Genomic DNA, 27,918 nt, shown 5'->3' with positions numbered 1-27,918 from the left:
CGGCTCCCCCCCCTCGCCGCGGCCGCCCGGAACTCGCAGCGGCGGCCAGCCATGGTGCGGATCGTGACGGTGAAGACCAAGCCGTACGGCGACCAGAAACCCGGTACCAGCGGGCTGCGCAAGCGGGTGACGGTCTTCCAGAGCAATGCCCACTACACCGAGAACTTCATCCAGAGCATCCTGGCCACCGTGCCGCCGGCCGAGCGCCAAGAGGCCACGCTGGTGGTGGGGGGGGACGGCCGCTTCTACATGAGGGACGCCATCCAGCTCATCGTCCGCATCGCCGCCGCCAACGGGGTAGGGCCCCGGCGCCGCGGGCGGGGGGCGCGGGGCTGCGCTCCCTGACGTTCACCTTCACCTCTCGGCGGGAAAACGGTGTCGCCCCGGGGGGGAGCGGGCCGGGCCGGCGGCGGCTGCGAGCTGGCAGCGGCCGCAGGAAACCGCGGGCGCTTCGCGGGTGGAAGTCAGTCAGGGGATGACACGTGAGCCGAGGAGGCTCAGCGTGGGGACAGCTCGTGTTCCACGCAGTAAAAATTACCTGGTAGTTTTACCTCTCTTTGATACGTGCGGGAGCGGTCAGACTTCTGCAGGTGCGGAGGTGGGGAAGGAAGCGCGGCTTTCCTCTTACTGCTTTTTCTTGCTTTGGGCCATAGTTGTCTTTTTCCAGCTAATAACACAAACCAGTGGCACAAGGTGCTGGTGGTGAGGTGCGCTGGGTGGGGAGCAACGCTTCGTTCCACAGCGCTGGACGGCGTCTCGCTGCTGGAGACTTCATCCTTGTTCATTCGTCTTGGGCCTGTAATTTGGTCAACCCAAGAGAAGGCCAGCAGGGAATGTGGTGTTGGTAGGGATAGCTGCACGGAAGGTGAACTTGCAAAGGGAGGCTTTTCCCTACATTTGGTCTTTTCCAAATGAAAAACATCCCCTTCTCCTGGGACTCCTGACTCCTCCTCATCAGCAGCAAACTTTCTTCCTCACAGGCCAACAAGGAGAGAGTGGGCTGAGGATGCTCAGTGGTTAGGGTAAAACCTTAGAGTTGCCTATTTCAGCTTCCCGGTGGCAATCAGGTGCCTCAGTACCTTTAAATGTCTGGCTTCTTAAGGAAAAAATGAAGTTAATTTGAGATCGCTGCCTTCTTATGGCATAAAGAAGCAAATAACTGTTTCTTTTTAAGCCACGTAGAAATTTGTCTTTTGTGATTTGTGGTAGCTGTTCAGCTTTCAGTCCGTGACCCAGCATCCCTTAGCAGCACCGGCCTTGCCGTGTGCGCCTGTGGAAGTGATGCACAGTGCAGCCTTCCCTGACGGGAAAAGCAACAGACGCTGGTTTATTTACTTGTTCTGAGAAGGTGTTGGGGTTGAAACGTGCAGCATTCATGCCTGACTGCACGCACAGACAGCACCTTGAATCCCTATGAATAAACAGACTGGGAGACTTGTTCCTTGGGATAAAGCCTTAGTTTGTACAGGTTTTTGGATGTGCACCCGGGGCCTGGTGGGTATGTGGCAGCCTTCCAGACACCGAGGACTTCTCTGTCATCTGTGTCTCAGCTTGATTCCAGAAGTGAGCAAGGGTCTGATGGTAGACCACGCTAGGGCCTGATTAGGTGTCTTCTTGGGAGGGGGTCGAGGGCCAGTCACTGCTCGAATCCTCCACCCTGATCGTGCAGACGCTCGTGTACGTGCAGCATTACAGCGCTGAGCTTTCTGCCAGAGTTGCAGAAGCAGGGCCCAAGGGGTGCACTTGCTATTGGGCGTTTGCCTTGTAGTATTTTGTCCGCGTGAATTCAAAGTTCTAGGACAGAATTGGCTCTAATGTCAGAAGAATGTTCTGGAAAGGCAAGAAAGGAAACGGGAGGTAGGAGAAGAAAACAGGTGGAAGAATATGTGGGTTAAGAGCCAAGACACTAGTATATGAAGTGAAAAGTTTTACTTTAAAAGCTCTTCGTTCTGAATCATTAATTTATAAAACAAGATAATGGCCATGGCCTGAGACAAAATGCTAGACTATTTCAAGCAAAAATTTGGCAATATTACAGCATTACCAGTCATCTACTGACGCAGGTTCTCTATACCTTTGTTGTAGCAGAACAGAGGCAGTGGTATAGACTTGCCGGAGCGCTGTAGAGTGCCATGAAATTACCCCATTTTTTCCCCCCAGAGATTCAAAGAGGACTGGCAGGTCAAAAGCACCACAAAATCGTAGATCTACATATGCCATTTAAAAAAGAGGAGGAAAAAGACCTCATAAGGAAGCGTTGAAGAGAAGAGCAAAATATCCCCCAAATTCTTTAATAAATGAACAGCAGGTAAAGCCTGAATAAGTAACCAGAAGGAGGTGCAGTGAAGCAACCTGCAGAATACAGAGCCATGGAAAACTTGATCTACAATTGCTGTCTAAGTTTGAGTGGCACTGGCCTGTGTAAGGCAGTGCAAGTATTGCATTGCCAAACTCAAGAATGGCAAAACCATCAGGTCCTGAGAAAGGAGGTGACTAAAAATAGAAAGTGTCTTTAGCAAATGTAAAATGCTAGTTTTTAATAAATTTCTGTGTACTTGCTTTCCTATTTTGGAATGGTTAGGGGATGCTTGCTTCGTGGTTTTCCTCTGTCATTGCAAGTATTAGTTCTCTGATAGTTACCACAGTGTAGTTGAGTAAGAGCCTATGAAAATCCTGTTTCTTCATAATAAATGTGAAGTAACTGGAAGTCGCCTACCCTTCAAAGAGAAGGGTGGACTACTTCTGTTAACCGGTAAGAAAGCGTACTGCAGAACAGGGAACACATGGTAACTTGTTCCTGGAGACTGTGGTTTTGTCTGAGTGCTGGGCTCTTGGAGGGTCTCCTGACTCCAGCAGCCAGGTCTCGGAGAAAGACTCTGTAATCTCACGCTGAGAAATACTGAGTAATGTGGAGAAAACTCCAGAGGTGACTGCACTGCCCTGTCTGGACACCTGAACTGACAGTGCTGTTTTCTCCGTAGAGAAGTGATTATTACAGTGCATGTGAGGAGGGACTGGTATACAGTTATAGCATGAATGTGGTAAAACTGAAAACAAGAAGTAAGGAATAAAGATATAATGAAGGTAAGTTTGGGCTACAGTCTTTTCTAACATAGCTCTTCTGACTGCTTGATTGACAAGGTATGTTATACCAGGCTGTATTCACTCATCTAAAGTCAGTCAGCCAGCCAGCCACCTGTGCCAGAGCAAGTGCTGGAAAACTGTATTTCTGGTCCTAGGGATTAAGAGGTGTTTGGATTAATACTTTAAAATCGCGTGGTTTTAAGATCTGGTTGAATGGTCCTCTCGAGCCACAGGAGAAACCTGATGACCACAGTTTATGATTGTTAGTTTTACAACGTAAAAGGAAAGGATGCTAAAGTGAATTTTAGTTTTGTCTCCATCTGGAATGGTTAATATATGATTAAGGACTTACATTTGACTAGCAACAACTCAATTTGTAGTTGTGCGATTAAGGAGTGTTTATCCTATTTATAAGTTTGCATTTATATAAGTAAACTAAAATAGACATTGTTGGTTTTGCCATTCTCAGTTGGCATCCAGTGTAGCCTACCTGCTTTGTTTTGGTCTGTTGTGCCAGGTTTCCTTGTTATTCCCACATAGTTAATGAGTCTGACTCTCTAATTACATGAATAAAAGCTTAAAAGCTCCTGTTGGAGCATCGCCTGTCAGAGTAGAATTGTGGCTGTACAATAGCTTTATGTCAAAAGCATGCAAAAATTACGGAATCGAAGCTATACATGTAGATCTGACCATGTAGCTAGCACCAGGTTGATTCACTAACATTGTCACCCGCTATTCAACAAATTTACTGTGCCCCTGGTTCCTTCTTACATAAACAGATTTCAAAGTGCTGCAAAGTAACTACATTAAAGCAAATTGCTTGAAGGTGTTTTGAATGCCAGGCAGTGCTTTGCATGTTAAATACTAGCCTGGTTTTGTTTTACTGCTGCAGGACAAACAGTGCTTTTATTAGAAATACTGCTCTCTACCCTAGAAAGTTTGGTTTCCTGGCTTGGCTGCTATTAACCTTTTTCCCCACTCAATTATCCCAGGGAAACCAAGTGTTTAAACTCTGTTGCATTGCTCAGCAGCTCTTTGTTTGCCACTGCTCTACTTTTGTAGCTCTGCTCTCTTTTTGTGTGCTCTTTTGCCATAGCCTCCAGACCAGTTCCCTTTCTGACAGTGCCGCTGAGCCCATAATAAGCAGTATGGTGCGGTGCAGGCTTGGAGAGCCATGTTCTGGTCACGGCTAGAGTGTGCCCGCGTTCCCGGCCTCAGCATCCCAGCTGTGGAAGGGGCATAGTGGGACCGGCACGTCTGTGATCTGCTTTGGGCCTGCTGATGAGAAGCGTTCCTTATTGCTTACCCTTATGTCAGCCTCACTTGTTTTTCTTACCTAGTTTTTAAGAAACCTGTTACTGACATCTCTTCTTCTTGTTCCTGTCTCCACACAACACTGTGCATCCAGCCTTAGCCTTGTTGGTTTACAGACCTTCATCCATTCAGCAACTGGCATCGTCATCCTGAAGAATAGACTCCCTCAGTGCTCAGGGTCAGATCTTCCCTTTAAGTAAAAGCTCCTGGTATTAAAAACATCAAACTAAAGTGATCATAAAGAAAGTTATTCCAAAAAGCAATCCCTGTGTACCAGAATTAGATGCAGTGATGCTAGATCCTACAGGCTACTAAGAAAAACCTCAATTTCCCGTCTTTCTTACATTACTGTTTTTCTCAGAAGCAGAAGGGGAAATTGAGATGTGATATCTGAAGTAAGGAATTTAGATACCAATTGTGCCATGAGCATTCCCATGCAGATATGTCCTGGCTTCAGATTACGGTGGGTTTTAGAAGACAACCATGCATGCAGCAGCTCTTAGAGCTTGGAGACTCCTTTTACACTAGCTTAGCTTCTTTTTGCCTGTAAAGTTAATTGGCTTATATCAGTTTACAATTGAAGGTTATTAAGGCAGTGGTCAGGTTGTCCAGTTTCAGTGCCTTTTTGGAATTTTAAACTCTACAATAATGAAACTCCAGCTCAAAGGAAGAGCTGAGGTGCTTTGCAGTTAATCTCTGCAAATCCAGCAGACGAGAGTTGAAATTCGTACTAACAGGGGTTTAACTGTAATCTCCTGGAACAATGACTCCGTATAACCAGAAATCCCAGCTCTGGCTGTGCTGGTAGGGCAGCAGGACAGAGTCTACTGCCTTGTCTTTTGTCAAGGCAAAGTTTGGGATAGGTGAGCTGGACTGAATAGGTGCTACCCTTATGTCTTATGCCAAGACTGAGCTGCACCAAGATCAAGAAATGCGCTATGGTGTGTCCTTGCCATCCTGTCATGGTTCTCTCTGAGCTAGCCAATATATTGATTAATGTTTCAAATGATGAAGTGGAACACATCTTAGAAATAAATAGGAATAACATAGGATATCAGTAAGAAGAAGTGCAAAGAAGGATGCATAGGCAGAAGTAATAAAATATGCATGTAATATGTACATTTATAATCCTAGTAGAAGTTGCAGAGTAACATACTAAGCAGCAGATCTGATGAGCAGACCACAAAGACTGTTGGCAGTATCATCCAGTTATCCAGAAGAACAAACGTCATTCCTAGATTTTTAAATAAGGTTGTTGTAAGTGAAACCCAGGAAGTAAAGTCTCACCAGGAACGTAAGTCCTGATCTGGGGTACCACCCCTCAGAGAGGATGCAGTCTGCCTGGGGGAGACTCTGGCAGGAGTGACCTGAGGTTGGGCAGATGGGGCCAGTGAGGAAGGAATGAACTTAGCCTAGAGATGGGGCAGCATGCTGTCAGTCTGGAGACAACTGCAATGATGCTGCAGGGAGGAAGGTAATAAATTGTTCTCTGGCCTGCTGGGGATAGGGAAGGAATTAAGCTTGCAACAGTGGAGGTTTAGGTTAGACATTAGCAAGCATTTTGGAAGCTTAAGGCTAATGAAAGGAGTGCGTTGCCTTGGGAGGTCATTGAATCTCTGGGAAAACCTCTAATGAGAATGGTTTGGGTAGCGTTGACCCTGCCTAGGGCAGAGCCTAGGTGACCTCTCCACAGCCCTTCCAGCCCTCTTTCCTGCTACTCTACTTCAGCCGCTTTCTACCCCTGGGCCCACAGACAAAGCTTCTCTAGCATATCCTAGTAAGCCTGTGAGAAAACGCTTGTGTATGTCTCCCCCTCTCCCCTTCTATCCGCGCTGTTCCCTGCTATGTATAGCCACCTCGCCTTCACATATATATACTGTGGGTTACTGGCTTGCTACCAGACAGCAGCTTGGCCCTGTAGGCCTCAGACCAGAGCTTCTGTCCCTGATCCTGCAAGGTTTAACCAGATATGTGTCTCTTCCTCACGCTAGCATCTGGCCGAACCAGCCAGTGCCCTCCCTCTGCTCCACAACCTTGTCTGCATTTTGTAAGTCTGGATTTTTTGGGTTCAGGTGCTGGTTTCTAAGAGGATCCAGGGACAGGGGCTATCTCTCAGCAGGCTGGGGCCAGAAATCCCGGAGCATTCCTGGGTCTGCTCGAGGTAAACCAGCTGGAATCCCTCTCCCGTCCCCCGGTGCAGGGGCAGGACAGCAAACACCAGGGCAGTCCAAGGTAATATGCAGATTTGGGGGTGCTTTGAAGAGCTGATCTTTGAACAGAAAGTTTCTCAATCTTGGTTGCTGGTGTGTACTTCTCTCCTGGCAAAGGGAGGATCAGCCCCTACCGGTGTGACAAACCTGGAGCCCATTGCAACCTATGGCAGCCCTGCAGATGGTGGTTTCATCCCTAGCCCTGCAGAGCCCTTTCTCTGCCACCCATCTAGCTTGTCTCTTAATTTTAACAGAGGTGCAATGTAGGTACAGAACAATGTCTTTTAATTCTGGAGTGAGTCGTATGTATGTGGTTGCATGTATGTGCACTCATGCTGTTGAGATGGTGCCAGATATTTTGCCTCTCTGGAATCTCTACAGCAACTTCAAAACCTAGTTTTTTAATGAATTCTTATGGAAACAAAGAGTTTTGCAGTTGGAGCAACACTCCTTGTATGACTAACAGGCTTGCAGTTGGTCTGTTTATTTTACTTTGGCTCCATTTGTCTTGGCATTGCCAAATGTCACACACAGGAGTGGCTGCCTGGACCAGAGTTGTACTCGGGCAGAAAGTGCATGGTTTTGGCAGCTGAACAGCAGGGTTGTTCAGGGCTCTTGGCACCCTCTTACGGTGAGTGTGCAGGCAGCAGTGCAGGTACTAGAACTTTTCTGTGCGCAGGAGCTAGGGAAATGTGATTAGTGTTTTGAAGGAGAGTCACAAAATAAGTGCAAAATACCTGATTTGACTCCAGTTGTTCCCTGGGGCTTCATGCAGTGCAACTTTTTGGCTAATCACAGAAAAAGAGTGTAAGGATAATGCCCACTGAATGGGGAGAGACAAATGTGAGACAGAGCAATGGGAAGAAGCTGGAAGGAGAGGAGAGGGGCTGCTCATGGAGGAGGGGGCATCCTGGACCTTGGAGAAGTCTGACCCAAGGGTGTTTGCAGGGGATGAGAAGAGAGAATTACTGTTCAGTCTGGCTTTTGCACAGTGGGTTTTCCCTCCTCCAACTATTTTGCTTGCCTGAATGTCAAAATATAAGATGTAGCTTGGAGGAGGGCTGTGCTGAGGATGGGTTAGTGTCGGAGTGGGAGGTTGGGAGAGCCCAGCTGCCTGGTCCCAGGCTTGGGGAAGACTCCAGACAGTCTGCAGCCCTGAGTGGGTGGGATGAGGGAAGATGGCAGAGCTCACGCAGTGGGAGAGGGGATGGGGCAGGGACGGACAGTATTGAGCCAAGGGAGGAGCTGCATGCTCTGCAATGTTTTACTGAGGTTTAAGTCCTCTCAAAATAGTCTTGTCTGTCTTGTTATCATTAACCAAAGTCAACAGTTAGTTCATAGTTTTAACTCTCTTCTTGCATGTCTGAAGTGCAAGACAGTAAAAGGGGACCTAAGCTAGCAAATGTCCCTGCCTACAGCAGATCAGCTGTTTGGAGGGGGAAACACCCTCACCAGCCTCTGACTGCCATCAGGAATAAGAGACCTAGGAAATATGACCACGAGGAACAGTTAAGGAGATTGGGGTTGTTTACTGTAGCAAAGAGAGGGCACTCAAAAATCTATATGCTAATGGATTTTTTTAATGTGTGAGAAGCTGTCAGGAAGAGGATTATGATCAATTTGTTTTCTGTGTCAGCTCAAGAGGACTGGAACCACAGCAAGGAAGATGTACAGCAGATTGTAGGAAAACACTTCTAACTGCAAGGCTAATTATGCACTGGCACGGCTTAGCTGGAGACAAAGATTTGAAGAACAAGTTATATCAACTTTCTGGACCATGCTCTAGGTGTATTTGATCCTGCACCAGTTCTGGGGAGGGAGCAGGTGACCTGCTGAATTCCTTTCCAGCCTGTAAGTGATCTGTAATGATCACAGTCATCCAAGCAAAGCCTCCCAGATCACAGGTCAAATGATCCTTCCCCAGTCTCTGCTCCAGTCCTTAGAGGTGGTCAGGATCCACCTTTGGAGAGCTTTTTTCGCCTCTGAATCTTCTGGCAGCCGTGTGATCACCAACCCCTGTACCAGTCCTGGTTGGCCAATTACCGGTGATTTAGTTTATCCCAAATAGTGATGCACGTGTTGCAGGAAAACCCTGGGACCAGGTGAGCACCCCAGAGGTGGGGTTGGTGTATATGCCGTTCTTGCCCCTATGCTTTATATGCACTATTTTATATTTCGTTTGATAGAACGTGTTTCATTTTATGTACATAAGCATGGCACTAATGACCAACACCTTCCTCTCCAGCTTAATTTAGTTTGATTCCTCTGTCCAGTACACGTGCACTTAATTACACGCACAAATTCCTAACCCTGCATAGGCCTTTTCCCTGATGGTAAGTCCGTGTGCGTTTTCTCTGTGCAGCCGCAGGAGCTGGTATGTGGCCTGCGTCCTCCTCCTGTCACTTAATGCTGTGGCATTTCACAGGGCAGTAAGTTTATCTCGCGGGGAATAAGAACGAAAGAACTTGCTTAGGCCTTTTCCTGCCAGAGGACTGTCCGGTGTGAGGCTCCCCATAGCTCATTTTGGGGGCTGGATTTTGTTTTCTGTGCCACTAGAGGGAAACCTGTGCCTTTCCATGAAAATAAAGGGCATCTCAGCTGCAAGATGCTGAAATACCATGGATGTATAAAATACAAACCAATTGTTTCTAGCTGCATAACCCAGGAAATCTCGCTGTTAGTGTAAAATATGTGTTGTTGTAGTTCTGTAGTACACGTGCTTCAGTGTGGTTTGGTGGGGAAAAGAGGAATCAAATTAAGGAATCAAATTCTGAGCCCATGCGAAGTAAATTGCTTCTGAGGCACTGAGACAAGAAGGCTCTGGATGGATCAGGCAGCCCGGTTCATGTGTGGTGTGTTCAGGCCAGTGCCCTGCAACGTCCCGGCTTTTGTCTAAGCCAGCGCTCGCCCCTGGGGCCTGCCTGGGTAGGCGGCTGTGTAGGGTAGCAGCCTTCGGGGTTCTCACAGATGGCTGAAATACCTTTGCTTTCCGAGAGCAAACCTGAACTACATTCCCCTTCCTTGGGAATTAAATCCCCTCCCTAGGGAGTAGACACGAGAGCTCGCCTGACTCCTCGGCTCCCTCGCAGGACTTGGCTGACGTCTTTGCAGAAGGTCAGGCAGGGCCTTTGTCTCCAAAGGTGTTTTTCTGCCTTCAGTCATGAGGTTTCCCCTCAGTCTCATACAAATTACCCAGCTCGATTTTAATATACTGATGAATATAACAGGATCTCTTTACCCCTTGGAAGAAAATCTGTCAGTTTTTGGAGCAATGATAGAATCAGCACCTCAGGAAACAGTCCTCTGAGTGCCTTCATAAATTGTCACAATTCAGCTGTGAACACATCTCCTTTTTCCCCTCTGCTTTTTAATAATGGGACAAACTGAGTCATTACAAAGTGTATGTTCTTTAATTGCTCCAGTAATATCTATAAATTGTTTCCAGCAGCTCGGACAGAGGACTCCGAATGTTATTGAAGAGGTTTGGAGGAGACTCTGATTTCAATCTAGCATTCAAAGTTACCTCATGTTCAGGAAGATGATGCCTCATAAAAGTTTCTTGGTATCTGAGTCTCTTCTGTATGTGTTCAAGCTGCTCCAAAATTAATAGCTTTATCAGATGCAGTTTTCCAAAACATTTGATAGTTTTTTGTGGTTTTTTTATAACTCTGGGTACATATATTGCCCTTGGTGAGACTTGTGTGGGTATTCAGTTGAAACCATTGCTCTTGAGGCTTTTTAGCTACTCTGAATTTTTCTTAGTCAAAGGTTGACCCGCTATTCATTGTGGATAACGTCCCTGTGTTTGAGAGGGAGCCCATGGAGAAGTCAGGTTGTCAAAGCAGGAGTTGTATGAGCGAACTGTAGGTAACAGATCTGTTGCCTTCCATTTTAAGAGTGACCTTTAACTCTCCAGGCTTTGCAAAATAACTCCAGCGGAGAGCTGCCATGCCCGCTGGAGGCTTACCTCCCGGGGAGCGGCGTGACGGCCAGCCCCGGCCAGCGGCCTGGTGCTGCCGTGCAGATCTGCTTGGCTGGCGAAAACGCTGGGCTCTGCACCGGGGCAGCACGTTGGTGCATCTGAGCAGAGGGCTGAGCTGCTCACCACCTCCCCGTCGCCCCTGCCCTAAGGGAGAACCGGATGGATTGACAGTGCTGGGCTCCGGTGGGTGGTAGCACAGAATGGCAAGGAGCTGTGCCCGTGGAGAACAGAAGATGATAAAGAAGACAAAAATCCCCTTTTCCCAGCCGTTTCAGTGAGGGACGACAGGGTGGAATTGTGTATTCTCCGTGACATTGATCCTCTGCAACAAGTGTGAGAAAACGTCTTCAGTTACAGAAACCGCATTCAGCACAAGGTTCAAGGAGCTATTTTTGGGTGCTCAACAGCTTCACTGAACTTCTGTCTAATAGATGGGCCATTGCTGGTGTCAAGATTGATTTTTGTATTTTGTATAATTTACTTTTTAAATGCATTTGTATGAAAAAAGAACATGGAAGATGCTCCTCTGCCTCTGTTGACCATGCCAACAGCTCCTTACAATGATCAGAAACCAGGAACCAGTGGATTACGGAAGAAGACCTTTTATTTTGAATCCAAGATGAACTATTTGCAGAATTTTATCCAGAGTATATTTTTTTCCGTAGACCTAAGAGATCGACAAGGATCTTCTATGGTAGTTGGAGGTGATGGGAGATACCTTAATAAGTCTGCAGTGGAACTGATAGTCCAAATGGCTGCTGCCAATGGGGTTGGTAAATGTTAATTGACTAAATTCCTATAGTTGTGTAGCTGATAAATGCAGAAAACCATAATAAATTAGTCACTATGAGATTTAATTTCCCCAAAGACTTTATTCAACTGCTACTAGTTAACTTTTTAATGGAGAATCAGTTTGGTAGTACAGAAATTACTGGTTTTTCACTTTTAAGTGACGCAGTTGGATAGAAGTATGTGGGAATACACATTCAGCAAAGAAAATAAATATTGCTTGGTTTTTGTGCGTTCTCGTTTTGTGTTTTGACATGCCACAAGCTGTTGGCACCTGTGGATTTCATAGTCTCTCCATCAGATCATAAAACCCTGATACTGTTCAGAAGCAAAGTAAGTGGTAGAGCCATGGCTCGCTGTTCAGTGACGGCTCGGCAGAAGCTCTTTCAGCATTGGTGTGAGCTGCTGAGCAAATGAAAAGGCAAAACATGGTTGTTTCTTTCTCAACAGGTATAAGTTGTGGCTATGTGATAAGTACTCTGGGAACCTTTGAAAACTGAAATAAGATGAGGGTGAGCAAGTGAGTGGGAACCTTTACAGAGATCTCCGATTGTGCTGGAAGTCTGTATTTTGGAAGCAGAGCAGTGGGCTTGTCTGTTTGCAGCAGAGCACGTTTCATGCACGGCAAGGCTCTTGGGCACTGGGGTTTCATCTTTGTTTCCTTCTGCTTTTTAAGAAGAAAAGACTCTGCTGTCTGACCTGGATCTCTTAGTGCAGAGCAAACTTTGCGCTAAGAGACCTGGCTCTTAGGAATTTGTTTGACAGAAAAACTTACCTGATCACAACAGGGTAGTTAGTAGTGAATGCGAGAATAGAGGGAGAGAACTGAAGTTATTTTTTTTCTTTTTTTAAATCAACATATTTTCCATCTTGGGGAAAAAAAAAAATCCTTTGTCATTTCAAATTAATGTATTCCTCTTAAGTCAGTGTATGGGCTGAGCAGAAGAGCAGGAAAATGTGCACAAAGAGCCAGGCCTGCTGCTTGGACTGCTTGACACTAGGACAGATTTTCTGCTGGTAATGGTGAGATTAGACTGATCTTCACCAGCTGAGACTTTTCTCATGCATTTCTTTCCAGCAGTGTGGCCCATGTTTGGCTAAAATCTAGTTTCCCTGCTGGTGTTGATATTTTTCATTGATTGTTTTTATACAGTCTGGCTAATACCTGTGACTATCAGCATTGTGCTCATCTTGCTCTATAGAATAGAAGGGATGAGTCCCAAGGATGTTTTCAAATATAAAAAACCACAAGGAGGGCCTGCATATTTTGTTTTGAGTATGTGAAAATCTCATCATTGGTGTGTGGCAGAGACAGGTACTGTTACCTCTACAAATGTGGGGTCAGCAGGATTTCCACATTGTGCCAAGCACCCTTGCTATGTCGGTAGCATCCCACTGCATGTTTTAAATGATGATTATTTGGTTAAAGGAAATGACCAAGGTAGTTTATCCGCTTAACCTGACTCGTATAAATAGAAGTGTCTCTGTTTGGAGACTGTAACTGTGGCACAGTATATAGGATTGGTGCATCTTGTGGTGCATCTCTTTTCCAGAAAGAGGACTGGAACGCTGCGCTGATGACACGATGGAGCTGTGGACACCAGCTTCCTTGGTCTGGAAAACATGTTTTTGGTGTGAAAGCATCAGCCTGGGTTACTGGCGGGAGGAGGGGAGCCACAGGAGGTCTCCTTTGAAAGATGTGCGTCTTAGTGGGGCTTTCAGTAAAACCAGGGTGGAAGTGTTGCCTGGATTGCTTCGAAGCGTTGTAACCCAAAATCGCCGCACAAAGTGGGTCTGTTTGTGAACAGGTCTGTTTTCAGCATTCTGTGAAAGGTATTTCTGCATCATTACATGCTTAGATTTTTCTCATAAGAAATTCCAGAGAATTAAAAAAGATGAAGTGTAAATTGCTCAGCGCGCTGCTACGCTGAGCAACTTTTTCCAGTGGTTACCACAAAGGATTTAGCATTGGATGGGTGGGGAATGACAGCTGAAAACCTCGGAAAGCCAAGGAGGACCCCAAATCACGGAGCAGCTTGTGTGGTGACAAGTTTTTCTTCTTTTCCTTCCTCGCTGCGGGAGCAGCAATGCGCATGTGAAAGCCTCAGTTCAGGTGTGCAGGGAGGAGAAGTTGGGTAAGGACAAGGGATTTGATGTGTTCACCCAGCTCTCCTGCAGCTGCTGCGTGGTTTGGGAGAGAAACTCCCTTGTTTTGCCAGTCCTCCGCAGCATCCCTTGAGCTGCATGCCAGGCCTGGCAGAGCACCAATGCAGAGGGGCATTGTGGCTGGACATGGCCCTGGAAGGGAAGCTGGGAAACAAAAGATGAAGTTTTAGAGAGGAGCTTCCTGGAGACTGCGTTAACTCTCAGTGAAACTGAAGGAGCAAGACTTGGAGGCTGGAATAAAACACGAGACAAGGTGTGCTGGCTTGGACTGAGAATGGGGAAAAAAGCAAAAGCCATGTAGGTTGGAGTACTTCAAATTAAATGTATGGCGTAATAAACTAGTGTGATCAGCCTGGTAGATAGGCACTGTGAGGGCTGTAATGTTAGCTACAATGGCCAGCTGAAAGAAGGGCATTCACTTTGGGTTTCTAAACCGCTGTTTCACATTTATGCTTGTTGTTTGCTAGAAGTGCAGTTCTTTTAGCGGCGCCTCGCTTGCCGAGCCGGTCTGTGACAGCTGTAGCATGTAATAACCGATCGGCAGCGAAGCCGGGGCTTAGCACCAGGCAGTGCTGCGGGAGAGGAATCGCAGTCATCCAGTGCCCTTGGCTTAGCACTGAACATGGACCTTCAGTCTGGGAACATTGCCTTTTGTTTTCTGGTTTATCTTGTGTTTGAATGAAATTCCTCCTCTTTTCTCAGTTGTATACAGGCTCTAATCTCCTCTGTTGATGGAGGGTAGTCTGGTATTTTTTCAAATCTCTGTCACCTCATTTGGGGGCTATGGTAAGGAGCATGTTCTTCCAGAAAAACATTTGTCTTCTGTTTTATTACATGAACTCCAGCAACCGGATCCTGATTACCTCGTGTTGCTTAGCACATTGGTTTAGATTTAATCTTGGTGATATTACTAAATTTATGGGAAGGAGGTGTGTTACCCGCTGCGAGTAAGAGAATCTGCAGCTGGTTCCACGGGAGCAGGGATGATGTTCAATTGTTTTGTTTTGTTTTGTTTTGGCTTCTCTCAATCCCATTGTGTCTTTTGAAAGCAATGTTCGAGACCATAGCCAAAGGGTTTGGGGTTGGTTTTTTTTTTGGTTGTTGTTTAGATGCCTCTGGAAAGCTCAGCTCTTCAGTGCAAGCTGCCATGTCCAGTTGAACTGCAGCATTCATGAAGGCAGATGCTAAAAAGGCACAACGGAGCAGGGTCAGATGCTGAACTTCACTGTGCGCAGCGGAGAGCTTCAGCAGCCTCCCAGGAACAAGCTGTTTGCTTGCAGAGAAGCAGCATCTCTTGTGGAGGCTCTGGTTTACCTGTCACCAGTGTTTGGGGGTTTAGCAGTTTTGCTGGTTTTAGGATTTGGGACTCACAGGAGTTTGTTTTGCTCTTTAATTTCCAGATTGGCCGCTTGGTCATCGGGCAGAACGGCATTCTCTCCACCCCAGCGGTGTCCTGCATCATCAGGAAAATCAAAGCCATCGGTGGCATCATTCTGACAGCCAGTCACAACCCCGGTGGGCCCAATGGGGATTTTGGCATTAAATTCAATATTGCCAATGGAGGTAAGGTCGCTTGGTTCGTTTTGATTTGCTTTGTTTCTGTTTGGCCGTTTCTTGTGTTGACCCCGAGGAACCTAATTTAACTGTCGTAATATCACAGAGATTCAGTGCCCTGAGCAGTGGGTTTCCCTAAACAGAGCAAGACATTGATCTGCTCCCCTTGTTCCCTGATATTCCTCTCCTAGGGAGGTATTCCCAGCCCCAAGTCTTTTGCTATACTTCTGAAGTACACTCCTCTTGCAGTCTGATTCTTTAACGTCTTCCCCCTTGCCCATTTTATCTTGCAGGTCCTGCTCCTGAAGGTATCACGGACAAAATTTTCCAAATCAGCAAGAAAATTGAAGAGTATGCAATCTGCCCAGATCTCCAGGTGGACCTGGGCACCATTGGGAAACAGCAGTTTGACTTGGAGAACAAATTTAAACCATTTACAGGTAAACAACTCTTCTTCCTCTTGGAAAGTTTCCTTTCAGGTGGAGTTAGTGTGGACCTGCCATGACCGGGCAAGGACCCGGTCTGAAGGACAGACGTGGCCATTCTGACCTCTCCTTCTCACCTCTTGGATAATCCAAGCAAGGACATCGCTCCTGGTGGCCCTGGCATCCTGGCTTTTATTTATTTATTTATTTATTTATTTTTGGCCTGCATCTTACCTTGTGTTAGCTATTTTAATTGTATCATTGTTTCTGTCCTACAAAAGGTTGTACTTCAGTAGGTAAATCTGGTCCGTCAAACTTCACTAAAACCAGAGACTATTTTGTCTGTAAGGCTACCATTAACATGTACTTGCAAAACAGACAACTCTGCAATTAAAGTGCATTTTCCTGATTAAAAATTATAGTGTTAGTGTTTAATCTTTGTAACTGATTTTTTCCATGGTTTCACATATAAAAGCTCTCTCTGTGAGTGGGAAAGCCATTACATTTCACACGTGACTTTTGTTAATTAGCAGTAAAATATGAAAATACATGGAAAAAAGACTTTTGAAAAACACTTACTGCAACTATTTTTTACCATCTCCTGGTGACCTGTGCTTGTAATTAAAAAAAAAAAAATTACATCAAAAGATTATAAAAGTTGTTATTTCTCTCAGTCCCCATTTCTGTATAGTGGGATTTTTATGTTAATGGGGTTTTCATGGCTCTGTCTTCATATGGCCTGTTAGCTGCAAAGGTGCAATGTTTTCAAACTGTTAGGTGCACAGTTCCCACTGACTTTGATGGAAGTTGGAGATCTGTTTTTATAAGGTTTTTTTTTTTCCCCTTTTCCTTTAATCCCACTCTCCAGGTAAGTGGAGTGGGACTGAGCCCTCTCCAAAGAAGTCCAGGGAGCCATAGCTGGCAACAGTGTTTGTCTTAAGGATTTTATTGGTCCGTTTGGTCTGTAACCCGATTAGCAGTGACAGACTGTAATTAAATTCTTAATATAGGACCATTATTATTGTCTTTATGAAATCATTCTATGGGATGTTTAAAGGCTTTATGCTGAGCCCTGGCCCGTTGCACTAAGGACCGTCAGCACGCTGCCACGTGTAGCAAAATCATTTTTCTGCAAAGATTTCAGACTCTGAGAGTTGGTCTCTGTTTACTTTTTTTCCAGTGGAAATTGTGGACTCGGTAGAAGCTTATGCGAATATGCTGAGGAACATCTTTGACTTCAATGCATTAAAGGAACTGCTTTCAGGGAAAAACCACCTCAAGATTCGGATAGATGCTATGCACGGAGGTACGGGTGGACTTGGGTTTGTGGGGTTGCGGGGCACCAGATGTTCCTGGGGCTTTGCCACCTACATCAGAGAGAAAATTTTTTCTGGTATTTATATCCATAATTTGCAAATTTGTTTCTTGTTTTGCAACATGTTGCATTTTTCTTTTTGCAGGCAAACTTTTTATGGCTTTACATTGTTTTCTTTTGTCAAATGTTTGGACTTGGGAAATGTTTGGGGTTCGGGGGGGATGCTGTATGGCTCACGTACGTCAGTCCACACCTGAGAGATGCTGTGATGCTGATGCTGTGATCCGAGCTGCCCTGGCAGACTTTGCATCAGTTGATGTCCTGTGCAGGTCACAGTGGTTAGGGAAAGGTCTGTCCATAGATATTTAAGTACAAAAATGTGACCATTGGACTGTTTTATATAATTTAATATGTATGCCAAGCTTGTGAGTCTCTTTCAGTAGACATTTTCAGGAGCACCTTAGCTTTCTTAGCATCTTGTTTCTCTTGTCTCCAAGCCATTCTCATTCCAATGCTCACTTATTTTTTATTGTCTACATTATTGGTGTTTGAGAGCAGTAAATCCTATTGTACTGCTGGACGTCTGTGAATCACACGTGCGTTTTGTTCTGTTACATGGGGCTGTCATACTAATACCTCGGAGCACTTGGGGCATAAGCCCTTCACAGTGGGGTCCTGGCTCACACACTGAGCCCCTGGCATAGGCTCATCCTCACTTCTAAACCCATGAGTGGTTTCACTTATTTAGTGGGACAGCCCCTTAGCTGAAAAGCTTACTTTGGCAAGAGCTTGTGTGCCTGGATGGATCAGGCTTAAGCACACCTATGTGCTGCTTGGGGCTTTTGATGTAAGCGCTTGTGCTTTAGTACCATAAACCGTATAAACTGACCCAAAGTGAGCAGTCCGGAGGCCTGAGTGATTACGTGGCTGGTGCAGAGCTGCCTGAGGGCAGAGGCTGACTCGTTTCCTCTTCATGTTTTGCTGTGATAGTTGTGGGCCCTTATGTAAAAAAGATCCTGTGTGAGGAGCTCGGAGCCCCAGCAAATTCAGCTGTGAACTGCACCCCACTAGAGGACTTCGGTGGCCACCATCCCGACCCCAACTTAACCTACGCTGCTGACCTGGTCCAGACCATGAAGACAGGAGAGTATGACTTTGGAGCTGCCTTTGATGGAGACGGGGTAAATGGGCTGTTCTGTATTCACCTTTTTGCCCTCTAGTCAGTTGTGGGGGAGTGACCGCTCAGCTGCTTTTAAGCAGAGGAGGGCGAAGGCAAAGAGCTTTTTTCTCCCTCTCTCCCTTCTGTAACTGCGAATAGAAGTGAACCACTTGCTGCAGTTTGCCACCATGGCACTAGTTGGCTACTGTGTTAATAATGAAGTCCAAACTGTATTTAAGTAGCTTTAAAGGCTGTGAAAAATCAGCAGGAAGGCGAAATACTAGACAGGTGTTGCTATTTAACTTTTTCAAAACTCTGTATTTATTTCAGTGCAGTCAGAAATCTCTGTGAGTTGTTGGGTTTATAGGCTGCGCCTGCCAAGTAGAACAACTTCTGCCACTGCAGCCTTTTTGCACTAAGCGGGGATGAGAGCTGTTTCTCTCTTGTCTTCACCAGGATCGCAACATGATTCTTGGGAAACACGGCTTCTTTGTGAACCCCTCCGACTCTGTTGCCGTCATCGCTGCCAATATTTTCAGTATCCCTTATTTCCAGCAGACCGGAGTCCGTGGCTTTGCCCGGAGCATGCCCACCAGTGGGGCTCTCGACAGGTAGCATCTGCGTCTGTGTGTGGTGGGAGAGGGGAGGGGAGCCCTGCCAAGGAGAGGGACTGTCCCTTTTTTAGTGGTTTAACACATGTCTATAGCGAGGAGTGAATGCATGGTCCGCCTGAAGGGTGACGCAGTGCCAGGGCTGCTGTGGGCTGGCTGCCAGGGGAGGCAGTGAAGTTTAATGAATTAAATCCTGTTTGCAGACATGGCAGAGCTGGGCTCCGCTCTTGGCTCTTTCTTTTCTCTACAGATAAGCCTAAACAAATGATCCTCCCCACCTTTTTTATTTTTTTTTAATTTTATAGTAATACTTTCTTTGTTAAATGCTTTGAGATCTACAACTTAAAATTGCTTTAGAAGAGCAATGTGTTTATATTTATTCTTTAGTTGCGCATCCCACCCATTTCCCAAACGTTACACTGGGATAAAATAGAGGATTGCTGCACAAAGAATTGTTCGTTGTAAAAAACCAAAACAGCGGCATGACCTGCCTTCAGTGTTACCCCAAAAGAGATGCGTGGTAGCAACTGAAGCTCCTACTGCAGTATTTCACATGGGAGCGCTAAGAGTCCAGCCGTGATGTGACTTAGCCTTCTTACCTTTGAAGGGTGGCCCATGCTACAAAGATTGCTTTGTATGAAACTCCAACTGGCTGGAAGTTCTTTGGAAACTTGATGGATGCAAACAAACTGTCTCTGTGTGGAGAGGAAAGTTTTGGTACTGGTAAGTCAGCGTTCCTGATTTCACCAATGATGGTATTATTCCTCCCCTTAGTTCTTTATTGTGCTGAGTAGCTTGGGATTTATCTTTCATGTGTAGTTGTTAATGCTTCTAAAATAATAAAATAAAAAAAAGCTTGCAAGAATCACTGGTGGAAACGAACACAATGCTGAAAGTTTTGTCAGGCAAGAGCTAGTTCTCCTTCCAGTTATTTAGGAAGGCATATGTAGATATGCAGGAAGTTTAAGGGCCTCTTTACTAGCCTGGTCATTGAGTCTATGGGGATTAAGTGCAGTGTTAAATGTATTTTTCAACTCTTGGTGGCCAGGAAAACCTTCTAAATGTTTTCATTTCTGGAAAGAAATATGGTTTGGAGCATGCAGTTTTATTAGGGAAGGTTTCAGGTCACTATTAAATCTCTGAGCTTAATAGGGCCCTCATTTTCCTGTTCTAAAAACAAGGTATGATTTATAAAGTTTAAATTAACACTTGCCTTTGAACAGTCTAAGCAAGTTATTAGGTTACTGAGAAACAAAGTGAACATCTTAAGGAATTTACTAGGGGTGTGCACGTGACACAAAACTATTATTTGTGCAGGGAAGTTAAAGCGAGCAGATTTTGCTCTGCATCAGAGCGGCATGTTCAAAACGTGCAGCGTTCCCAGGAGGCCTCAGCAGTTTCTGAGTTCTCCTGTGGCATCCACCACATGGTTTTACTGTCCTGACTGTGGAAATGGGACCTTCCCTGCATGCAGGAGGTCAGCACCTAATTTACGCACAAAGGCTGCGTTTTATCTGGTCTGAATTCTCCCCGAGATCTTGTTTTTCCTATTCTCTAATGACCTCTGAAGACTGGGGGCAGCTGGTAGGATATGCAAGGCACAGGGTCTTGAGGGAATTTAGGTTGGATGATTTCAGGCTCAAAGCTTGTGTGTTTTAATTCCACCACCCCATATTTCAGAAGAACATTTTAGCCTGTGCGTGGGTGTCTCACAGAGCAGGGATGGCCTTAAATCCCCAGATGCCTGAAATTAAGTGCTTCGTGGAACTGGGGTGCACAACTTGACATGAAAGGATTACCCCAGCTTTTCTGTAGCTGAGGAAATGGCATCACAGACTCTGGTTGAAAGTAGTTTGCTGTGGGGCTGGAGCAGTCTTCAGGGGCAATATTTGCACAATCAAATGCTATTCTGATACACGGGATTTGGCCTCAGGTTGGAAGGAAAAGGGAATTTCAGAAAATGTGGTATCTCTGTAAAGAAATCTTGAAGTAAATCCTGAGTAAAGAAAGATTTTGGAGTTTTGCCCTGAATGATTTCAGCATGCGTTAATTTTATGTTCTGGACTTTGGCTAATGAGAGGGCACCGGCATTTCAGTAAATAAATAAAAACAAGAAGCAGCAAATGATTCATGGAGCTGCTGATAGGAGATGGTCTCTAATGAGCAGCTCTCTAAAATTGTTTCCATCTTTTATTGTATGAGCAATGAGCTCATAGTTTCTCTCCATCCCCCAATAGGTAAGTGACTCTACATCACAAATAAAAGTGACTGATTCCATTTGCAGCAGGGGCTGAGAGAGAGATTTGAGATTTTGGCCATGCAGCATCACGTCTGAGTGGCCAGGGACTGAAGCAGTTTTGGGGGGGACAGATTAAGAAAGGGCCCAGGAGTGCTGGACACCCCCTGCAATGCAAAGGGGGTTTGTCCATCTGGCAAGTGCACTTTAAGGATTGAAAAGGGGCGAGGAAGGTTGTTTGATAGTAAGTTAATGAGAAGTTGTTTGGAGCCGGACAGAATGTGAGTGCTGAAGGGGAGAGAGGTGAAGGAGCAGCCAAATAGACCCAGTAAAAATTGAAACAAACTGTGACCCGGTGGGACTGGAGTCCAGGAGCAATTAGAGTAATGCGACATGACAGAATTCCTGCTTGCTTTCTTGGGTATTTTATTCCAGCAATAAGTTGATACATCACATGGGACTTCTGTTCATTTAGCATTCCTCTCCATCACCTCTGTACAGCTCTCTCCGCTGTAAAGGACCGTGAGGATAATTTATCGCTGCGGCCACAATAGTGGGATTTGTGTAAAGCGCCACGTAACCCATGCCCCAGCCCCCAGCCTTTTTCCCCAGACAATTGCCCACTCTGGCAATTCTTGAGAGGGTAAAATGGCAGCTCTGGAGCGCTCTCTGCATTAGCAGGCATACCCTGGCTCCTTGGGATTTCATTAGTACCTGTTTGGAGGTTTTCCAGAGCTCAAAGGATAAAACTCAGAAGTTGTGCATCTGTGGGGCACAGCACCGAACTCGCAAGCCAGAAGCACGGGGTTGGATGTATTCTGGGCTGCCATTTGAGCCCTCGTTTAATTTAGGTGTTCAGGGTGCTGTCTAAGTTGCAATACCCTCTCGGGTTTCCCGAGGGCCTCGGTGCTGTGCCGCCCCTGTCCAGTGTGCTCCCAGGGCGAGGCTGGGCTGGCCTCTGACGGCCTCCTACTCTCTGTGCAATGCTTGCTTTGGAGGAATCCTCTTCTAGCCAAAACAGGGTCTTTTCCAGCCTTTCAGTGCCTGGCATGCGGGAGTGAGAGCAGGCACGAGGCTCTCTTCTGGTTTCCGCACGCGAGCGAAGTCTCTCCTTGCACTGCTGTTTGCCAGCCCCGGTGGCTGGTGCTGTCCGACAGGCTGCTCTTCTCTCCACTGTGGGGTAATTTCAGAGTCGTTAGGGTTTGGCTTCCTCCGCGAAGGCTGACATTTTTCTTGGTGCTCAGCCAGAATATGTGCTGATCAGAGTATGCTGATTTGGCAAACGGTATGCGACAGCTGCTTGAAGAGGTTGATGTTAGTCCTTCCTGAGCTGTTCCTTTGCATTTGCCCCCTTTTTTTTTTTTTAATGACCTTTTTACTGTGCATTCCCTATTACTTCCTCGGGAACAGAATTAAGGATCTGTGAACAATGAGTGTGTGTGTGTGTTAAAAGGGGCCGAATGTTTTATTTGGGCTATAGCTAAAAGCAGATGATATCTTGAACCGTTTTAACAATACAGCAGGGATCGAGCTCATGAAATGCCTTCCATTTGTGAGTTTGTACGGCTGCCAGTTGGAGGGAGGAGAGGAGACAAGGTAGGGCCGTAGCACAGAGTCTGGCATGAAAGGAGGTGGGAAATGTGTTTCTGCTGTGGCTCTCTGCAGGCTCTGACCACATCCGTGAGAAGGACGGGCTGTGGGCTGTCCTGGCTTGGCTGTCCATATTAGCCACCCGCAAGCAGAGCGTGGAGGACATCATGAAGGATCACTGGCAGAAATATGGCCGGAACTTCTTCACCAGGTGGGAAAGGCGCTCCTGACGCCTCACACGTACCTCTGTCCTGTGTAGGACCCTCCAAGGTCAGAGCCCCAAAGCACTGATGGCACCAGCATGTACTACCGCAGTGCTGGTCCTGCCTCGTTACATTTGCTCTTTCTGTGGTGCTGCAGTAATTTAAAACTCCCTGAGCAGTTTGCTGCAGTATGCAACGTATCTGGGTTAAATAAAACAGTGGGTATTCACCTTAACCTTTCACGATGTCCAGTTTAGGATTTGCTATTCTAAACATAATTCTAGTAAGTATCAAAGTCTGCCAAGGCTGTACCTTTTATATCTGCAAAGTATCTTTTTTTTTCTTTTTAGGGAGACTTTTTTCTTGCGAGAGTCTCTTTTGCCATTGGAACAGTATGTTTCTTGAGACCACAAATCACAGGTTAATTTGTAGTATCTTCAGTGATGGCAATGCCTTACTGAATGGATGCCTAGCCCCTAGGCTGTTACCTGGCTGAGTTTCTCTCCAGTCTCAAAATACTCTAATTTAAGCTGCAGTAGACGTGGGAGATGAAAAGGGAAGGAGTGAGAACCAACCTGCACATAAGCAGAGGTGGGAACGCCATCTGGAGTGCAAGCATTAGGGAGAAATCTTTCAGCTTGGAAGACCTACATGAAAATTCTGTCTCAAATTGCCAAATGAAAGAACTTGCCTTTTCCTACCCCTGCCCCTAGCCAGCATACATCTGAGGCATTTAAACCTGTGGAAAAAATGCCAAAGCCTAGAATAAAAAGGCAGTCTTTTAGCACCAGAGGTATGTCTGCGTAGCAAGCTCAGCGCAGTGGTAGGCAGGTTAGCAAGCCTGTGCGTGCTCCATCTAGCCAGCCGGGCAAATAAAAGCAGCGCAAATCACACTGGCAGTCGGAGTACAAAGTCTCGGATCCTGATGTGTGCTTCAGCCGCTCTCTGCTGCCTCTCTTACCCGGGTTAATGAGATCAAAGCTGGCACTGGTATGTTATCATGTGCTGCAATCACACCTGCATTTTGCTGTGGGGAACGCACGCAAGGATGTTCAGGCAGAATTGTTATCGTGAGGAACCTGTCGAGATCCTATCAGCAGAATTAGAATAAATTCTTTGCAGTCAGCGTTGTTGGAATCTAGCCCTCTGTCTTCGATACGCCTGGCGCAAGACAGCACAATTTGCGCTTTCATCTCTCCTGACGCCAAATGTCTGGGATATGTTGCGGTGTATCCCACGGATTTGTGTTGGATCGTAGCTATGTTGCTGCACACAGTTCCTCCTCTCTTTTCTTCCTGTCCTCTCCTCCAGTAAGGGAGTAGATAACATATACGGAGCAGACCGCAGTGTTTAAACAAGGGCATCACAAAACACTGCTACTCATTACAGCCTCCACTTCCTAATCTTTGTTTTGTGGTGACTGGTTGTAGGTACGACTATGAAGAGGTGGATGCAGATGCAGCTAACAAAATGATGAAGGATTTGGAGACTGTGATGTTTGACCGCTCCTTTGTGGGGAAGCAGTTATCATGTGGTGACAAAGTCTACACGGTTGAGAAAGCTGATAATTTTGAGTACAGTGATCCCGTGGATGGAAGCGTCTCCAGAAACCAGGTGGGCATAGCCTCGCCTGGGCTGAGCGTGACCTCAGAGGGGTGTTGTGCTGGATATTTTGGGCTTAATCCTTGTTCCTTGCATTTACACCTGCTTTAAAGTGAAAAGTTGCATTTGTCCCTTGGAAAATTTTTTCTGCCCTGTGTTTGCCGGTGGGATCCTGCCCTGCGTGAGGGGAAATTGCTGCCTTGGAGAGGGAAGGGTCTGGAGGCTGCTCCAGCCCCAGCAGGGCCTGGAGGGGGAGCAGAGTTTCCCTACAGCCACCCCAGAGGGGAAGGAGTGAAGGAGCTGAGTTGAGGGGGATCGTCTGGACGATGGGTCAGCAGCCAAGCAATAGGTTGTGCTGAATGAAGGGTTGAAACCCCACCGGAGCACAAGGCACAAACCCTCCCGTTCAGGTGTCGTCTTGTCCCTAGCACCAGACCCCCAGGTTGCTGCAAGCGAATCCTCCCTAGATGCATTTGTCCCTGGGCTGATGCACTCCTCAGGTGCTTGTCCCTAAGAGGGCAGGCAGCAGTGGAGAGCGGCTGTAACGGGGGATTGAGTTCCAGGCTCCAGAAGTCACAGGGTATTAAATACATGTGAGATGAGTAACCTGTCACCAGAGATTATTGAAATAAAAATATCCTGTAGATGATGGGTTTGACAGCATAATGTGGAATCGATAGTAAGTGGGAAGGAATAATGGAGAGATCCTGCAGGAATGATTGCCTGGCCTGTGGGATGACAGGAGCATTTTCTTTACGTCCTGTTTCTGTGGAAGAGCAGTGGGTTGGTAATGCTGTGTCTGGCACAGAATCAGTCCCTGGCTCTTGTTTCCAAGCAAGTGCTGGGGCGAGGGACCTTAGGGCAGCAACGCGCTTTGTGTTCAGGAGCTCTAGCAAGTTCTCCAGAGTGGGTTAGGAGGGGCACTAGCTCCTCCGGGAGTGGGGAGAGGATAACAGAGGAGTCTTCTGTGGCTCCCTAAAGAGGAGGAGCTCAGGGATCACACAGGTCAGGCATAGCCACGCTAGGTCTCATGGAAAATACCTTGGGTCTCCAAGAGGTGCATAGCTGAGAGGCTCTTCTCCTCCCCTGCTCTCTTACCAGGGCTTGCGGCTCATCTTCTCTGATGGCTCCCGCATCATATTCAGACTAAGCGGTACTGGCAGTGCTGGAGCAACCGTGCGGCTGTACATCGACAGCTATGAGAAAGATGCTCAGAAGATCCATGAAGACCCACAGGTGAGCATTGCATCCTAGGTATGGCACCGCTGGCTCCCAGCCTTCCTAAAAAACTTAAATCTTTGCTTAGCACTGCTTTGCTTAGAGCTAAGTGGAGGTATTCTGGAAGCAAGGGCTTTGGTATCTTTAATCCCAGTATAAATAGGTTTATTAAAAAAAGAAAAGCTCTGTGTCCAACAAGTGTTACTTATTCAGAATCCCTCACAGCTGCTCCTGCAATCACACGTTAGTTTTCCTGTTTGTTTATGTTACATCTGTGGCTGGTTGCAGGTGTGGGAGGACACTGCTTCAGTCCTGGACTCACCTTCTAGTTGAAATGGTGCATCACTAGGGATAAAATGAGCTCATTCCTATTCCGAATTTGGGAAATACTTGTTTAAAACAAATAAATGGGGCTAAAAGGATGCAGTTGTATATAAGATGACACTGACCTGTGCTGTACTAAGTTTAATATGTGTTCTTTACAGCATCATGTAAAAATGCTGTTGACAGCCTCCTCTTGTAGGCACAGGAGGAAAAGAATCCTCATTTTATATTCCCCAGCAAACAGCCTTTGAGCTCTTTTTGCATAACTGACTGTGCCATTATTGACAAAAAGACAAAAAAACCCCCATGTTCTGAGAGGCACGAACTAACCTTACGATTTAACTGTCCTGTGCCGATGGTGCAACAGAGTTTGGAGTACGGCACAATGAAGGGGGCAGCAGCAACACTGCAGTTGTGCTCGGGTTTTCTCTCCAAACCTGCACGCGGTTGTAACACTGCATCCCTCACTGCGCCGTTCCTCTCGCTGGTCCCGCAGCTCACGTTGTGCACCTGAAACAGTCACCAGCAGTGCTGAGCTTTGGGTGTCCCAGGCTGACACCAGGCACCCGCGAGGGAAGGGTGGACGTGACGTGCGTAGGCTGCGCGTGCCGCTCCGCGGTTCTGAGCCATCTCTTTCCTTTCTGCAGGTCATGCTGGCACCTCTCATTTCTATTGCACTGAAACTTTCACAGCTTCATGAAAGAACCGGCCGCACCGGTCCGACTGTCATAACATAAAGGCTTGGTCAGACACCGTGCTGGAGTGCACACCGAGTGAAGGAAGTCAGCCTGTCTCCCCTTTTATTGTCCAATCTGTCACTAAAAGAGGAATATTAATTTTATCTCTGTATTTAAGAACACTATTGAACTGCTAAGGATAGACAATAAAACCCAGCTCCTGTCAAGACTTCATGTGCACGTTGCTGTGCTGCTTTTCTGCGTCACACAGCACTACTGGCGATTTGTGTATGGTGCTCGTTAGCACAGCCTTTTGGTTTAGCATATGTACTTTTTTTTTCCTTAAACAAAAGGCTCTAGAAATAACAAAGAGACTAAATTCTTCAATAATACGGAGGCTTTTTTCTGTCTTGGAAACTTTCCTGGAAAAGAAGCGCAAGTACTTTATCCTTGTTAATATATAGTCTTTTAAACATGATGTCTCTGAATAAGCAATGGCTGTGTATTAAGGCTGAGTATTTTTCGCTTACGTGGATTTTTCCCTTTCAAAAACAAATTATGTAATTGATCTCCACTTGCCTTCTGTGTAAGAAAAACCCCACAACAAACCCTCCACACAGAAATGAGCAATAACAAGCATTGCAGGATATTAAAGTGGTACGGGCTACAATTACTGTTCAGTACTCTTTCATTTTCTTACATTGTGATAGGCTCCCTTTTGAAGAATAGAAGATGGTTTCGATGAGCTCTTGTTTGGTTGTACATGGATGGTAAGATCCTTGGAGTAATCAGATTTGCAGGCATTAATGGGCAATATCTTATCCAAGGGCACAGAGAGGGTCACTTTGGAAGCTGTTGTAGCCGCTCGATGTTAAGGCCCTGCAGCTGCACCTCCCTGCCCTGTTCCTGGGAGCCATCCCCTTGGAGCGGAGCCACGTTCCTGCTCCTAGCCCAGCCGGCTGACTTGGCCCTGGAGAGGACTAGTCGTGCTCATGCTGCTGACTCGGTGCCCCTTGTCCCTGGAGGTGACACCCTCCAGCAACAGGGGGGACTCTGGAAAATAACCCCAGGTAAACCCACAAGACCCTGTTGCTTTATTCCTTCCACCTCCAGGCTGTTACGGCTTCAGCTGCGTTAATAAAAGTAGTTGCATTAGTGGGAATGAGTTTCCCCTCTTGGTTTGCTTGCCTTTGTCACCCAAATCCCTGCACCATTCGTGCCCCGTCTCACCCTCTGCCCTGGCTGGGCTCAGCAGTGTGGGGCCTTGCTCTGGTGGTTACTGCCCATGCAGCTGAAATTCAGGCTGGGTCCCTGGGCGGGCCTGAGGGAACAGCTCTGTTTTCCAGGAATGTGAAACATCTCACCCTCACCCTAAGCAGGGTGCTGCCAGCAACACTTCTGAGGTAGATGCAGATGTGCTGACAAAAATCTCTTTATCTCATCTTCCTCACAGGGATGA

At 46.5% G+C, this 27,918-nt stretch overlaps 1 protein-coding gene across 1 annotated transcript; it reads left to right on the top strand.

Annotated features, from left to right (window-relative positions):
• On the top strand, positions 1–27,565 carry PGM1 (phosphoglucomutase 1). Its single transcript, XM_072866550.1, has 11 exons — positions 1–297; positions 14,946–15,108; positions 15,393–15,539; positions 16,705–16,830; positions 17,830–18,020; positions 18,455–18,609; positions 19,217–19,332; positions 22,511–22,646; positions 24,069–24,252; positions 25,342–25,476; positions 26,430–27,565. Exons 1-11 carry the CDS (start codon positions 52–54, stop codon positions 26,517–26,519), a joined length of 1,689 nt encoding a protein of 562 aa, XP_072722651.1. The 5' UTR covers positions 1–51; the 3' UTR covers positions 26,520–27,565.
• The last annotated feature ends 353 nt before the right edge of the window (positions 27,566–27,918 follow it).

Source organism: Ciconia boyciana, chromosome 7, assembly GCF_034638445.1.
Source record: "Ciconia boyciana chromosome 7, ASM3463844v1, whole genome shotgun sequence".
Taxonomy (NCBI): Eukaryota; Metazoa; Chordata; class Aves; order Ciconiiformes; family Ciconiidae; genus Ciconia; species Ciconia boyciana.
Note: the sequence above shows the minus strand (reverse complement) of the source record. Positions and strands in the feature narration are given on the sequence as shown.

Coding starts and splice junctions, on each gene's coding strand:
- PGM1 (XM_072866550.1), top strand. CDS start 52: ATGGTGCGGATCGTGACGGTGAAGACCAAGCCGTACGGCGACCAGAAA. Junction 16,831..17,829: donor GATAGATGCTATGCACGGAG/GTACGGGTGGAC, acceptor TTGCTGTGATAG/TTGTGGGCCCTTATGTAAAA. Junction 18,021..18,454: donor CTGCCTTTGATGGAGACGGG/GTAAATGGGCTG, acceptor TGTCTTCACCAG/GATCGCAACATGATTCTTGG.